Source organism: Lampris incognitus, chromosome 20 (genome assembly GCF_029633865.1).
Source record: "Lampris incognitus isolate fLamInc1 chromosome 20, fLamInc1.hap2, whole genome shotgun sequence".
In the NCBI taxonomy this organism is placed as follows: domain Eukaryota; kingdom Metazoa; phylum Chordata; class Actinopteri; order Lampriformes; family Lampridae; genus Lampris; species Lampris incognitus.
Window position 1 is genome coordinate 629,420 of NC_079230.1, and position 15,581 is coordinate 645,000.

The 15,581-nt window shown below is 46.2% G+C and overlaps 1 protein-coding gene across 1 annotated transcript in view; it reads right to left on the reverse strand.

The window, feature by feature from the left end:
• Positions 1–1,426: 1,426 nt before the first annotated feature.
• LOC130130658 (disks large homolog 4-like) overlaps positions 1,427–15,581 on the reverse strand; it is a 137,734-nt gene continuing 123,579 nt past the window's right edge. The window contains exons 16-18 of the mRNA XM_056300420.1: positions 4,649–4,758; positions 1,857–1,948; positions 1,427–1,533 (exon numbers count right to left, since the gene is read on the reverse strand). Of these exons, the coding sequence (XP_056156395.1) occupies positions 1,427–1,533; positions 1,857–1,948; positions 4,649–4,758 (309 nt within the window). The remainder of the gene's footprint in view (positions 1,534–1,856; positions 1,949–4,648; positions 4,759–15,581) is intronic.

Consider the following 15,581-nt stretch of genomic DNA (forward strand, 5'->3'; position numbering starts at 1 on the left):
TCATTCACATACAATCACTCATATACAGTCATTCATATACAGTCACATAGTCACTCATATACAGTCAATCATATACAGTCGTTCATATACAGTCACTCACATACAATCAATCACATACAGTCACTCACATACAATCACTCATACACAGTCATTCATATACAGTCACTCATCGTCATGCAAACACTCATATACAATCACTCATAATCAGTCACTCATATACAGTCAATAACATACAGTCACTCACATACAATCACTTGTATACAGTCACTCATATTCAGTCATTCATATATAGTCACTCACATACAGTCAATCATAGTCATTCATATACAGTCACTCACATACAATCACTCATATACAGTCACTCATATTGAGTCATTCATAAACAGTCACTCATATAGTCATTCAAATACAGTCACTCAAATATAGTCACTCATATACAGACATTCATATACAGTCACACATACCGTCACCCACATGCAGTCACTCATATACAGGCATTCATATGTATATCGTAACTCATATACAGTCATTAATATTCAGTCATTCACACGGTCATTCATATAGTCATTCATAAGCAGTCACTCATATAGTCATTCATATACAGTCACTCATACAGTCATTCATATAGTCATTCATATACAGTCACTCATACAGTCATTCATATAGTCATTCATATACAGTCACTCATATAGTCATTCATATACAATCATTCATATAGTCAATCAAATAGTTATTCATATACAGTCATTCATATACAGTCACTCATATAGTCATTCATATACAGTCATTCATATGGTCATTCATATACAGTCACTCATACAGTCATTCATATAGTCATTCATATACAGTCATTCATATAGTCATTCATATACAGTCACTCATATAGTCATTCATATGGTCATTCATATACAGTCACTCATATAGTCATTCATATACAGTCATTCATATAGTCATTCATATACAGTCATTCATATAGTCATTCATATAGTCACTCATACAGTCAGTCATTCATATACAGTCACCCATACAGTCATTCATATACAGTCACTCATATAGTCACTCACATACAGTCATTCATATAGTCATTCATATACAGTAATTCATACAGTCATTCATATAGTCATTCATGTACAGTCATTCATATAGTCATTCATGTACAGTCATTCATGGGTTGTGTGTCTTCAGCTGAGCACAGATTGTCATGATAAACACAGAAGACTGCTGGGTTTCCTTCTTGGTGTCCGTGATGACAGTGTCCAGCCACAGTCCAGCATGTCGGTGAAAGGTTGGCTCATAGCAGGGCCACCGGGGTGCAGTATCCATGACCACGGATATGTAATGGTGTCAGCAGTAAAGGTTGGTTCACAGCAGGACCACCAGGATGCAGTATCCATGACAACATGTGTGTAATGGTGTCAACAGCCAATCAGAGCCTTTCCCTGGTGGGGACCCAGATGTAAGGACCACTCTGCTCCTCGATGACAGACTTGATGTGGTGGTACACCTCCTCAAAGCTGTCTCCCTCCACTATGGCTGCGAACACACACACACACACACACACACACACACACACACACACACACACACACACACACACACACAGGCAATAATGTAAGACGTCTTCATGTATTTAAGAAATAAAAGCATGTGGCTATTTTGTGTGCGAACATGATTTATGTGTTTGTATTGTGTGTCTGCCTGGATTGTGTGTGTGTGTCTGTGTGTGTGTGAGTGTTTATTTGTATGAGTGTGAGCGTTTGTATGTATATGTGTGTGAGTGTGTGTGTGTGTTTTGTTTGTGTGTGAGTGTGTATATGTGTGTGTGTGTTTGTGTGTGTGTGTGTGTGTGTGTTTACCTGTGAAACACTCAATAAAGTCCTGCTCCAGTTTTATGGCTCTGTCCAGAGCTTTCCTGGCCTGTTCCTCAGAGAGACGCTTATTCAAATCCCTACACTCACACACACACACACACACACACACACACACACACACACACACACACACACACACACACACACACACACACACACACACACACACACACACAAACATGAACACACACACACTCACACAAAAATACAACCACATACACACTCACACAAAACACACACTCACACAAACACACACACAAACACACACATACAAACAAACACACGCATACACACAAACACACGCAAGCATATGCATGCACACACACACAAACACACATATACAAACACACACACAAACACACATATACACACACACACAATGACACACACACACAAACACAAACACACACATACAAACACAAAGACACATATACACACACAAAGACACACACACAAAGACACACACACACACACACACACACACACACACACACACACACACACACACACACACACACACACACACACACACACACACACAGGTGAGAGAAGTGTTTCCCAGCAAATCCAGTATAGCAGACCAGTTTGTAGAATGGAGTGGTGAGGTGGGTGTGCTGGTGTTACTGGACCAGTGTGTGTCTGTGTAGGTGGTGGGGAGGTGGGTGTGCTGGTGTTACTGGTCCAGTGTGTGTCTGTGTAGGTGGTGGGGAGGTGGGTGTGCTGGTGTTACTGGACCAGTGTGTGTAGGTGGTGGTGAGGTGGGTGTGCTGGTGTTACTGGACCAGTGTGTGTCTATGTAGGGGGTGGGGAGGTGGGTGTGCTGGTGTTACTGGTCCAGTTTGTGTCTATGTAGGGGGTGGGGAGGTGGGTGTGCTGGTGTTACTGGACCAGTGTGTGTCTATGTAGGTGGTGGGGAGGTGGGTGTGCTGGTGTTACTGGTCCAGTGTGTGTCTATGTAGGGGGTGGGGAGGTGGGTGTGCTGGTGTTACTGGTCCAGTTTGTGTCTGTGTAGGGGGTGGGGAGGTGGGTGTGCTGGTGTTACTGGACCAGTGTGTGTCTGTGTAGGTGGTGGGGAGGTGGGTGTGCTGGTGTTACTGGACCAGTGTGTGTCTATGTAGGTGGTGGTGAGGTGGGTGTGCTGGTGTTACTGGACCAGTGTGTGTCTATGTAGGTGGTGAGGAGGTGGGTGTGCTGGTGTTACTGGTCCAGTTTGTGTCTATGTAGGTGGTGGTGAGGTGGGTGTGCTGGTGTTACTGGACCAGTGTGTGTCTGTGTAGGTGGTGGTGAGGTGGGTGTGCTGGTGTTACTGGACCAGTGTGTGTCTATGTAGGGGGTGGGGAGGTGGGTGTGCTGGTGTTACTGGACCAGTGTGTGTCTATGTAGGTGGTGAGGAGGTGGGTGTGCTGGTGTTACTGGACCAGTGTGTGTCTGTGTAGGTGGTGGTGAGGTGGGTGTGCTGGTGTTACTGGACCAGTGTGTGTCTATGTAGGTGGTGGTGAGGTGGGTGTGCTGGTGTTACTGGACCAGTGTGTGTCTATGTAGATGGTGGTGAGGTGGGTGTGCTGGTGTTACTGGACCAGTGTGTGTCTATGTAGGGGGTGGGGAGGTGGGTGTGCTGGTGTTACTGGACCAGTGTGTGTCTATGTAGGGGGTGGGGAGGTGGGTGTGCTGGTGTTACTGGACCAGTGTGTGTCTATGTAGGGGGTGGGGAGGTGGGTGTGCTGGTGTTACTGGACCAGTGTGTGTCTGTGTAGGTGGTGGTGAGGTGGGTGTGCTGGTGTTACTGGACCAGTGTGTGTCTATGTAGGGGGTGGTGAGGTGGGTGGTGTCTGAGCTCCATCCAGACTGGATGAGAGTCAGCAGTGGTGTCTGAAACAAACATAAAACCTGCTGGAACCTGACTTTTACTTACTGATACAGTACTATGTCTTGGTAGAACCCGAGTGGTACTTACTGATGCAGTACTACGTGTTGGTAGAACCTGAGTGGTACTTACTGATACAGTACTATGTGTTGGTAGAACCTGAGTGGTACTTACTGATACAGTACTATGTGTTGGTAGAACCTGAGTGGTACTTACTGATACAGTACTATGTGTTGGTAGAACCTGAGTGGTACTTACTGATACAGTACTATGTGTTGGTAGAACCTGAGTGGTACTTACTGATGCAGTACTACGTGTTGGTAGAACCTGAGTGGTACTTACTGATGTAGTACTATGTGTTGGTGGAACCTGAGTGGTACTTACCGATGCAGTACTATGTGGTACTTACTGATGCAGTACTATGTGTTGGTAGAACCTGAGTGGTACTTACTGATGCAGTACTATGTGTTGGCGGAACCTGAGTGGTACTTACCGATGCAGTACTATGTGTTGGTAGAACCTGAGTGGTACTTACTGATGCAGTACTATGTGGTACTTACTGATGCAGTACTATGTGTTGGTGAAGGTCTTCTACCAGCTTGTTCTGTCCTATCTGCTGGTTAGACACAACACCTTCACTTCTTCTAACTCAACACTACCTGCCTTCCTCTTCCTCATCTGGCTGCTGTGATGAAGATGAAAACTATGCACCCTGTCATGTTTGCTGGTGACGTCCTGCCAGCCACCACCGTGCTGACCACACAGTGCTGCAGGCTGCAGGACCTGAGGTTCATGGTTAGGTGTTGTCTGAACACACCGGAGACGAGACAGAAAGTGTGAAAAACAGGACTTGTTTCCTTGTAAATCTTCAGGGGCGTGTTTTTAACATGTTAAAGCATCAGTGGGTTCTTACAGGATGTTCTCCAGAGAACGTGGACGGATGAAGATAGCGATGGGATGGAGCTGAGCTGCCTGTAGCCTCCTTACAGCATTCGCCGAAACATCCAAAATACAGTGTTTCCCCTGCTACCCACACACACACACACACACACACACACACACACACACACACACACACACACACACACACAAAATAAATACAAATGAAACACACTCACACATGGCTACTGGGTTGAAAGAAGTAACTGACAGGTCACAGGTACTTTACAGGCTGGTACTTTACAGGCTGGTACTTTACAGGTTGGTACTTTACAGGCTGGTACTTTACAGGCTGCCGAATGACGTGTGGGTTTGGCTAGTAGTACTTGGATGGGAGACCTCTGGGGAAAAATGAGTTGATGTTTGAGGGCCAGTAGGGGGCAGTCTTCCCTCTGGTCCTATTAAAAATAACAAATATCAAACCCCCGTGCAGTGATGGGGACACTGACGGGGACACTGTACTGTAGGAGATGCCGTCCTTCAGATGAGACGTTAAACCGAGGTCCCGACTCACTGTGGTCATTAAAGATCCCATGGCACTTAACACAAAGAGTAGGGGTCCCCGGTGTCCTGGCAACATTCCCACCCTGGCTTTCTCCATCTGGCCACCTCATCATCCCCATGTAATTCACCCAATGAGTCCTCCCTCTCCACCTCAAGCTGATGTGTGGTGAGCATTCTGGCGCAAAATGGCTGCCGTGCACCACCCAGGTGGTGCTACACAAAGGTGGTGGTTGAAGTGAGTTTCCCCTTTTAATGTGATGCATTTTGGGTTTTCTAGAAAAGCGCTGCATAAACGTAATGCTTATTATTACTATTATTAATTCTCCTGTTAACAGCAGCATGTGGTGCTGTTAACAGCATTTCTGCCATTGTCTATTTGTTTGATAGCTAATTGTTTTGCTCTCCATCCATCCACTATCTGAACAGCTTATCCTGCTCTCTGGGTCGGGGGGATGCTGGAGCCTATCCCAGCAGTCACTGGGCGGCAGGTGGGGAGACACCCTGGACAGGCCGCCAGGCCATCACATGGAGCCCACACACACACACACACACACACACACACACACACACACACACACACACACATTCACACCTAGGGAAAATTTAGTATGGTCGATTCACCTGACCTACATGTCTTAAGACTGTGGGAGGAAACCCATGCAGACACGGGAAGAACATGCAAACTCCACAAAGAGGACAACCTGGGATGACCCCCAAGGTTGGACTACTCTGAGGCTCGAATCCAGGACCTTCTTGCTGTGAGGCGATCTAGTTAACCACTGAGCCACCATACCTCAATTTTTCTAATTAGGCAGATGTCCACTTGTCTTGCTAGCTATGTGTATTGCTAGTTATCCATCTGTCAGCATATCTCTCTCACAATCAATATTAATAAACATAACCCCAGATTTCTCTTTGACACTGTATCTAAACTTATTAAAAAGCAGCCGTCTATTAGCCGCTCACCATTCACGCCCCATGAATTTCTAGATTTTTTTCTGCAATAAGGTTGATGAGATCTTAAATGAAATTAGTTCTTCAACTCCAGCTACTCCTGCAGATCCTGTCTTACCTAATTCACATCTGAGTCACTGATAGCCCCAGCTATTACAGCTTTTGAGACTCTCTCTCTTGATACCTTGACTAAGTTCATGTCAGCTTCTAAACCAACTGCTTGCCTACTTGACCCCTTACCAGCATAACTTTTTAAAGACCTCTGGCCTTTCCTGGGACCTACAGTGCTAGACATTGTTAATGTATCACTTACTACTAACATTGTTCCCAGCAGTTTTAAGACAGCTGTGGTTAAACCCCTACTTTAAAAAACACACCTCGGGCGTCCAGGTAGCGTAGCAGTCTATTCCCTTGTCTACCAACACGGGATCGCCGGGTCAAATCCCCGTGTTACCTCCGGCTTGGTCGGGCGTCCCTACAGACACAAGTGGCTGTGTCTGCGTGTGGGAAGTCGGATATCGGTATTTGTCCTGGTCGCTGCACTAGCGCCTCCTCTGGTCGATCAGGGTGCCCCCGGATCAACAGAGAGAAGGTGGAGCAGGGTGGAGCGAGGTAATTGGCCAGATACAATTGGGGAGAAAAAGGGGGAAAATTGGAGAAAAAAAAACCCGCACCTCGATCCAGGGTCTCTTAACAACTATCGACCAGTCTCTAATCTCCAATTCTTTTCTAAAGAACTAGAGAGAGTTGTGTATCAACAACTTTTGACCCATAGAGAAGAAGACCATCTATATGAACCGGCTTTCAGCTCCCTGTCACTCCACTGAAACTGCTCTGACCAGAGTAGTGAATGATCCTTTACTAGCTATGGACTCTGATTCCACTTCTGTGCTTTTACTACTAGACATCAATTCAGTCTTTGACACCGTTGATCACTCTATACTATTAGACAGATTAAATTGTAAATTTGGTGTCTCTGGCTTAGCTCTCTCTTGGCTGAAGTCCTACTTATCTGGAAGAACACATTGTGTCTGCTATAGTAATATTATATCAAAATTTTCTGACGTTAAATGGTGTACCTCAGGGCTTACTTCTTGGCCCACTACTTTTCTCTCTTTACATTTCACCTCTTGGCCAAATTATACACAGTTATGGAATAAATTTCCATTAATATGCTGATGATACTCAGCTGTATGTGCCTATAAGGGCTGATGATCATACTCAAATGACCAACATAGAGGCCTGCTTGGCTGCTGTGAAAAACTGGATGTCACTTAACTTTCTGCTTTTAAATTAGGATAAAACCGAGATGCTGGTCATTGGCCCTGCTAGACACAGACACCAATTTGATCAAGTAACGATAACGATCGACAACTCTGTGGTTTCACAAAGTGTGGCAGCCAAAAATCTTGGTGTTACGTTTGATCGCAGCCTTTCCTTTGATGAGCACATTAAAGAAATCACCAAGACTGCCTTTTTTCATTTACTTAACATGGCTGAAATTCGGTCTTTTCTCTCCATGGCTGATGCAGAGAGTCTAATACATGCATTTGTTTCATCCAGACTTGATTACTGTAATGTTCTGTTCTCAGGTCTGCCACGTTCTAGTACTAAAAGTCTTCAGATGGTTCAGAATGCTGCTGCTAGAATCCTAACTAAAACTAGAACATTTGACCATATTACACCAATTCTTGCCTCCCTTCATTGGCTACCTATCCATGTTAGATCAGACTTCAAGGTGCTCCTGCTGACTTATAAAATCCTAAATGGGCTTGACCCATCCTACTTGTCTGATCTCCTTAAACCTTATATGCCACCTCGAGCACTTCGTTCTCAAAATACAGGGCTCCTGTGTGTACCCAGGTGAAAAGTTAAAAAGAAGTCAGCTGGTGGCAGCAGGGCCTTTTCCTATCGGGCCCTGTTCTTGTGGAATAACCTGCCTGCTGCCATCAGACAATCAGAGTCTGTTGAGTCCTTTAAATCCAAACTTAAAACTCGTCTTTTTGCCTTAGCCTACAATTAGTTGCCTTTAAGTTGAGCGCTTCACAACCTGTAGTGGATGGCGGGTCGGTTTCTGTCTCAATTAATTTACCAACCACTGTTCTGCCGATGAGATTATAGCATATAGATTATGACTAATTGATGACTTAATTGATTATGACTAATGACTACTGCAAACTGTTCTCTTCTCTCACATGTCTTTTCTCTCTCTATGAATAATGTCTTCTCCTTTCTGTTTTTCTGTGTGTGAATGGTGTCATGTGAGTCTATCTTTTGTGCACGTGCAGTCGCTCCTACTCTCATGACTCCGTGGTTATGGTGGTCACCACCTGGACGCTACTTAGGATCCCCCTCAACACATTTTCTTTTTATTTATCTTGTAAATCCAAATAATTTTGTTATCCTGTTTCTTTTTTTTTACATGGTGATGGTGGTCACGTGGCTCATGTCCTGGGCTGTTCTAGTGGCATCTGGACACTGCTTGGCATCCTGCGCATCATAGTCTTCATAAATTCTATAAGTCCGCTGTAATTCTGTTATCCTCTTTCAATGTTCATTTACTCATTCATCATCAGTCACTTCTCCGGGGTTGGGTCGCGATGGCAGCAAGCTAAGGAGGGCACTCCAGATGTCCCTCTCAGCAGCAACATCCTCCAAGGAGTTCCTAGGCCAGATTGGACAAGTAGTCCCTCCAGCAAGTTCTGGGTCTACCCCGGGGTCTCCTTCCAGTTGGACATGCCCGGTAAACCTACAAAGGAAGGAGCCCAGGAGGCATCCTAATCAGATGCCCGAACCACCTCAACTGGCTCCTTTCGGCGCGAAGAAGCAGCGGCTCTACTCCAAGCTCCCTCCGGATGTCTGAGCTCCTCACCCTATCTCTAACGCTGAGCCCAGACACCTTACAGGGGAAACTAATTTCAGCAGCTTGTATCTGCGATCTCACCCTTTCAGTCACTACCCAAAGCTCGTGACCATAGGTGAGGGTTGGAACGAAGATTGACTGGTAAATCGACAGCTTTGCCTTCCAGCTTAGATCCCTCTTCACCACAACGGTCCGCATTACTGCTGATGCTGCACCAATCCGCCTGTCAATCTCCCACTCCATCCTACCCTCACTTGTGAACAAGACCCCGAGATACTTGAACTCCTTCACTTGAAGCAACGACTCGTCCCCAACCCGGAGGGAGCAATCCACCATTTTCCGGTAGAGAACAATGGCCTCCGATTTGAAGGTGCTGACTCTCACCCCAGCCATTTCACACTCAGCTGCAAACATTATCTGTGAATAGCAGAGATGCAATTCTGAGGTTCCCAAAACGGACACACTCCTCACCTTGGCTGTGCCTTGAGATCCTGTCCAAACAGGATCAGACAAACAGAATCAGACAAACAGAATCAGAGACAAGGGACAACCTTGGCGGAGTCTGACACCCACTGAAAACATGTTTGACTTTGTGCTGAGAATGCAGACACAACTCTCATTTTGGTTATAGAAGGACCAGATAGCTTTTGGCAACTGCCATGGTACGCTATACTCCCGCAGTAACCCCCACCGAGTGCCCCGGGGTACACGGTTGTAAGCCTTCTCCAAGTCCACAAAACACATCTAGATTGGCTGCTCAAACTCCCATGCCCCCTTCAACACTTCTGCAAGGGTAAAGAGTTGGTCAATTGTTCCACGGCCAGGACAGAATCCGCATTGTTCCTCCTGGATCCGAGGTTTGACTATCAGTCGGAGCCTCCTTTCAAGCACCCTAGAGTAGACTTTACCGGGGAGGCTGAGCAATGTCATGCCCCGATAATTAGAGGACACCCTCCGGTCCCCCTTTTTGAATATGGGAACCACCACCCCAGTCTGCCACTCCAGAGGTATTGTCCCCGACCTCCACGCGACACTGAAGAGGCGTGTCAACCAAGACAGCCCAACAATGTCCAGAGCCTTCAGCATCTCAGGGCGAATCTCATCCACACCTGGCGCCTTGCCACAGAGGAGCTTTTTAACTACCTCAGAGACCTCTGCCAGGGATATGGGTGGGGCTTCCCCTGAGTCTTCAGACTCTACCTCCTCCACTGAGGATGTGTTAGCCAGGTTCAGGACCTCCTCAAAGTGTTCTTTGCACTTCTCGATAACATTCCCAGTCCAGGTCAACAGTTCCCCTCCCTGGCTGAACACAGCCTGAGTCAAGCCCTGCTTCCCCTTCCTGAGTCGCCAGAGGGTTTGCAAGAACTTACTTGAGGCCAACCGAAAGTCCTCCTCCATAGCCTCGCCAAACTCCTCCCACACCCAAGCTTTTGCTCCTATGACCGCCGAAGTGGCAGCCCTTCTGGCCTCCCGGTACCTGTCTGTTGCTTCAGGAGACTCCCGGGCCAACCAAGTCCGAAAGGCCTCCTTCTTCAGCCTGACGACTTCCCTCACCGGGTTCTTAGGTTGACACCTTGACAGGCAACGATGACCTTATGACCACAGCTCCTGCCTGCCGCATCTGCAATAGAGGCTTTGAACATGGCCCACGCAGACTCCATGTCCCCAGCCTCCTTCGGGATACACGAGAACTTCTTCCAGAGTTGGGAGTTGAAGACGTCACGGACAGGGGCCTCCGTCATATGTTCCCAGTTCACCCTCACTACACGTTTGGGTTGGCCAGGTCTCTCCGGCAGCCTTCCCCACCATCTGATCCAACTCACCACCAGTTGACAGCTCTGCGCATCTCTTCACCTGAGTGTCCAAAACATGCGGCCGCAGATCTGATGATATGACCACAATGTCTATTATCGATATTCGTTCTAAGGTGTTCTGGTACCAAGTACACAAATGAACTACCTTATGTTCGAACATGGTGTTTGTTATGGCCAATCCATGACTCACACAGAAGTCCAATAACAAGGTACCGATTGGGTTCAGATTGGGGAGGCCGTTCCTCCCAATCATGCCCCTCCAGGTTTTTCCATCGTTGCCCATGTGAGTGTCGAAGTCCCCCAGCAGAACTATACAGGTGCATCTCAAAAAATTAGAATACTGTGGAAAAGTTCATTATTTTCTGTAATTTAATTAAAAAAAGTTAAACTTTCATATATTCTAGATTCATTACACATAAAGTGAAATATGTCAAGCCTTTTTTTGTTTTAATCTTGATGATTACAGCTTACAGCTCATGAAAATCAAAAAATCCAGTATCTCAAAATATTGCAATATTACATAAGACCAATAATAAAAAAAAGAGTTTATAATACAGAAATGTCGACCTTCTGAAAAGTAAGTTCATTTATGCACTCAATACTTGGTAGGGGCTCCTTTTGCACAAATTACTACATCAATGTGGCGTGGTATGGAGGCAGTCAGCCTGTGGCACTGCTGAGGTGTTATAGAAGCCCAGGGTGTTTTGATAGCGGCCTTCAGCTCGTCTGCATTGTTGGGTCTGGTGTCTCTCATCTTCCTCTTGACAATGGTTCAGGTCAGTCGAGTTGGCTGGCCAGTGAAGCACAGTAATACCATGGTAGTTTTGGCACTGTGGGCAGGTGCCAAGTCCTGCTGGAAAATGAAATCCGCATCTCCATAAAGCTTGTCAGCAGATGGAAGCATGAAGTGCTCTAAAATCTCCTGGTAGACGGCTGCGTTGACTCTGAGCTTGATGAAACACAGTGGACCAACACCAGCAGATGACATGGCACCCTAAATCATCACTGACTGTTTAAACTTCACACTGGACTTCAAGCAGTTTGGATTCTGTGCCTCTCCACTCTTCCTCCAGACTCTGGGACCTTGATTTCCAAATGACATGCAACATTTACTTTCATCTGAAAAGAGGACTTTGGACCACTGACAAACGGTCCAGTTCTTTTTCTCCTTAGCCCAGGTAAGACGCTTCTGACGTTGTCTCTGGTTCAGGAGTGGCTTGACACTAGGAATGCGACACTCGTAGCCCAGTTCCTGTGTGTGGTGGCTCTTGATGCACTGACTCCAGCCTCAGTCCACTCCTTATGAAGCTCTCCCAAGTTCTCGAATCGGCCTTGCTTGACAATCCTCTCAAGGCTGCGGTCATCCCTATTGCTTTTGCACCTATTCTTACCACACTTTTCCCTTCCAGTCAATTTTCCGTGGATATGCTTTGATACAGCACTCTGCAAACAGCTAGCCCTTTCAGAAATGACCTTCTGTGGCTTATGGGGTATTGTCAAGAGGAAGATGAGAGACACCAGACCCAACAATGCAGATGTGCTGAAGGCCGCTATAAAAGCAACCTGGGCTTCCATAACACCTCAGCAGTGCCACTGGCTGACTGCCTCCATGCCACACCGCACTGATGCAGTAATTCATGCAAATGGAGCCCCGACCAAGTATTGACTGCATAAATGAACATACTTTTCAGATGGTCGACATTTCTGTATTATAAATCCTTTTTTTGATTGGTCTTCTGTAATATTCCAATATTTTGAGATACTGGATTTTTGATTTTCATGAACTGTAAGCATCAAGATTAAAACAAAAAAGGCTTGACATATTTCACTTTATGTGTAATGAATCTAGAATATATGAAAGTTTCACTTTTTGAATTAAATTACGGAAAATAATGAACTTTTCCACAATATTCCAATTTTTTGAGATACACCTGTAGAGTCCCGAGGTGGAGCGCTATCCAGGACACCACCCAGAGACTCCGAGAAGGCCGGGTAGGCCAAACTGCTATTCGGTGCATAAGCACACACAACAGTCAGAGCCTACCCCCCAGCGACTCGCAGTCATATAGAGGTGACCCTCTCATTCCCCGGGGAGAACTCCAACACGGCGGTGCTCAACTGAGGACTTGTGAGTATCCCAACACGCACCGGCACCTGTCACCTTGGCCAACTCCGGAAAAGTAATGAGTCCAGCCCCACTCCAGGAGTTTTGTACCAGAGCCCATGCTATGTGTGAAGGTGAGCCCAACTATGTCTAGTTGGTACCGCTCCACCTCCCACACCAGCTCAGGCTCCTTCCCTGCCAGAGAGGTGACATTCCACATCCCAGGGACCAATCTGCAATGCTGGAAGTCGGCATGCCCCAGTCCCCGCCTTTGCCTGCTGCCCGGCCTGCATTGCACCCTACACCAATGCTCATCCCCGTGTGTGGTGGGTCCATGGGGTGGTGGCTCCATGTTGTTTTTTTTCGGGCTGGGCCCGACCAGGCCCCATGGGCCAAGGCCCGGCCACCAGATGGTCACCGGCAAGCTCCCCTCTCAGGTATGGCTCCAGAAGGGGGCCCGGTTTCCCTTTACCAGGCGAGGTGCTGTTACTCTGTTGGTGTAAATTCATTGGGGTTTTTTGGGAATTGCTCTTAGTCTGGCCCCTACCAGGGGCTATTGCCCTCAACAACACAGCTCCCAGGATCACCGGGACAAACAAACCCCTCAACCACATTAAGGTGACAATTCTCAGAGGAGTCTTTCAATGTTGTATTGTGTAAATTGCGTAAACACAACATCATGTCACGTTGTCCGTCTTGGGTGAGAGAGATCCTCCTCTGTTGCTCTCGCTGAGGTTTCTTCCTATTGTTTCTCCCTGTTAAAGGTTTTTGGGGAGATGTTCCTTATCCGATGAGAGGGTCTAAGGACAGCATGTTGTGTTGCTGTAAAGCCCCTGAGGCAAATTTGTAATTTGTGATACTGGGCTATACAAATAAAATTGACTTGACTTGACTTGTCTAATTAGCTATCTACCTCTCTTGCTAGTTGTCTGCATCACTCACTAGCTGTATACCTATCTTGCTATTGATCTATCAGTCTTGTGAGATGAATATGTCTTGCTTGCTGTCTACCTGTTACAAGCTGTTGCTTCTCTTGCTAATTGTCTAGATTTACTAGCTGTGTATCTGTCTTCTTAGCCGTCTGAGATTTTCATCAGTCCTGCTAGCTGTTTTTGTCTTACTAACTGTATGGCTGTCTGTCTAACTGTATGGCTGTCTGTCTAACTGTATGGCTGTCTGTCTAACTGTATGGCTGTCTGGTTAACTGTATGGCTGTCTGTCTAACTGTATGGCTGTCTGTCTAACTGTATGGCTGTCTGGTTAACTGTATGGCTGTCTGTCTAACTGTATGGCTGTCTGGTTAACTGTATGGCTGTCTGGTTAACTGTATGGCTGTCTGTCTAACTGTATGGCTATCTGGTTAACTGTATGGCTGTCTGTCTAACTGTATGGCTGTCTGTCTAACTGTATGGCTGTCTGTCTAACTGTATGGCTGTCTGGTTAACTGTATGGCTGTCTGTCTAACTGTATGGCTATCTGGTTAACTGTATGGCTGTCTGTCTAACTGTATGGCTGTCTGTCTAACTGTATGGCTGTCTGGTTAACTGTATGGCTGTCTGGTTAACTGTATGGCTGTCTGTCTAACTGTATGGCTATCTGGTTAACTGTATGGCTGTCTGTCTAACTGTATGGCTGTCTGGTTAACTGTATGGCTGTCTGGTTAACTGTATGGCTGTCTGTCTAACTGTATGGCTGTCTGTCTAACTGTATGGCTGTCTGGTTAACTGTATGGCTGTCTGTCTAACTGTATGGCTGTCTGGTTAACTGTATGGCTGTCTGGTTAACTGTATGGCTGTCTGTCTAACTGTATGGCTGTCTGTCTAACTGTATGGCTGTCTGGTTAACTGTATGGCTGTCTGTCTAACTGTATGGCTGTCTGTCTAACTGTATGGCTGTCTGGTTAACTGTATGGCTGTCTGGTTAACTGTATGGCTGTCTGTCTAACTGTATGGCTGTCTGGTTAACTGTATGGCTGTCTGGTTAACTGTATGGCTGTCTGGTTAACTGTATGGCTGTCTGTTTAACTGTATGGCTGTCTGGTTAACTGTATGGCTGTCTGTTTAGCTGTATGGCTGTCTGGTTAACTGTATGGCTGTCTGGTTAACTGTATGGCTGTCTGTTTAACTGTATGGCTGTCTGTTTAACTGTATGGCTGTCTGGTTAACTGTATGGCTGTCTGGTTAACTGTATGGCTTTCTGTCTAACTGTATGGCTGTCTGGTTAACTGTATGGCTGTCTGGTTAACTGTATGGCTGTCTGGTTAACTGTATGGCTGTCTGTCTAACTGTATGGCTGTCTGTTTAACTGTATGGCTGTCTGGTTAACTGTATGGCTGTCTGGTTAACTGTATGGCTGTCTGTTTAACTGTATGGCTGTCTGGTTAACTGTATGGCTGTCTGTCTAACTGTATGGCTGTCTGGTTAACTGTATGGCTGTCTGGTTAACTGTATGGCTGTCTGGTTAACTGTATGGCTGTCTGGTTAACTGTATGGCTGTCTGTTTAACTGTATGGCTGTCTGGTTAACTGTACGGCTGTCTGTCTAACTGTATGGCTGTCTGTCTAACTGTATGGCTGTCTGGTTAACTGTATGGCTGTCTGGTTAACTGTATGGCTGTCTGTCTAACTGTATGGCTGTCTGGTTAACTGTATGGCTGTCTGGTTAACTGT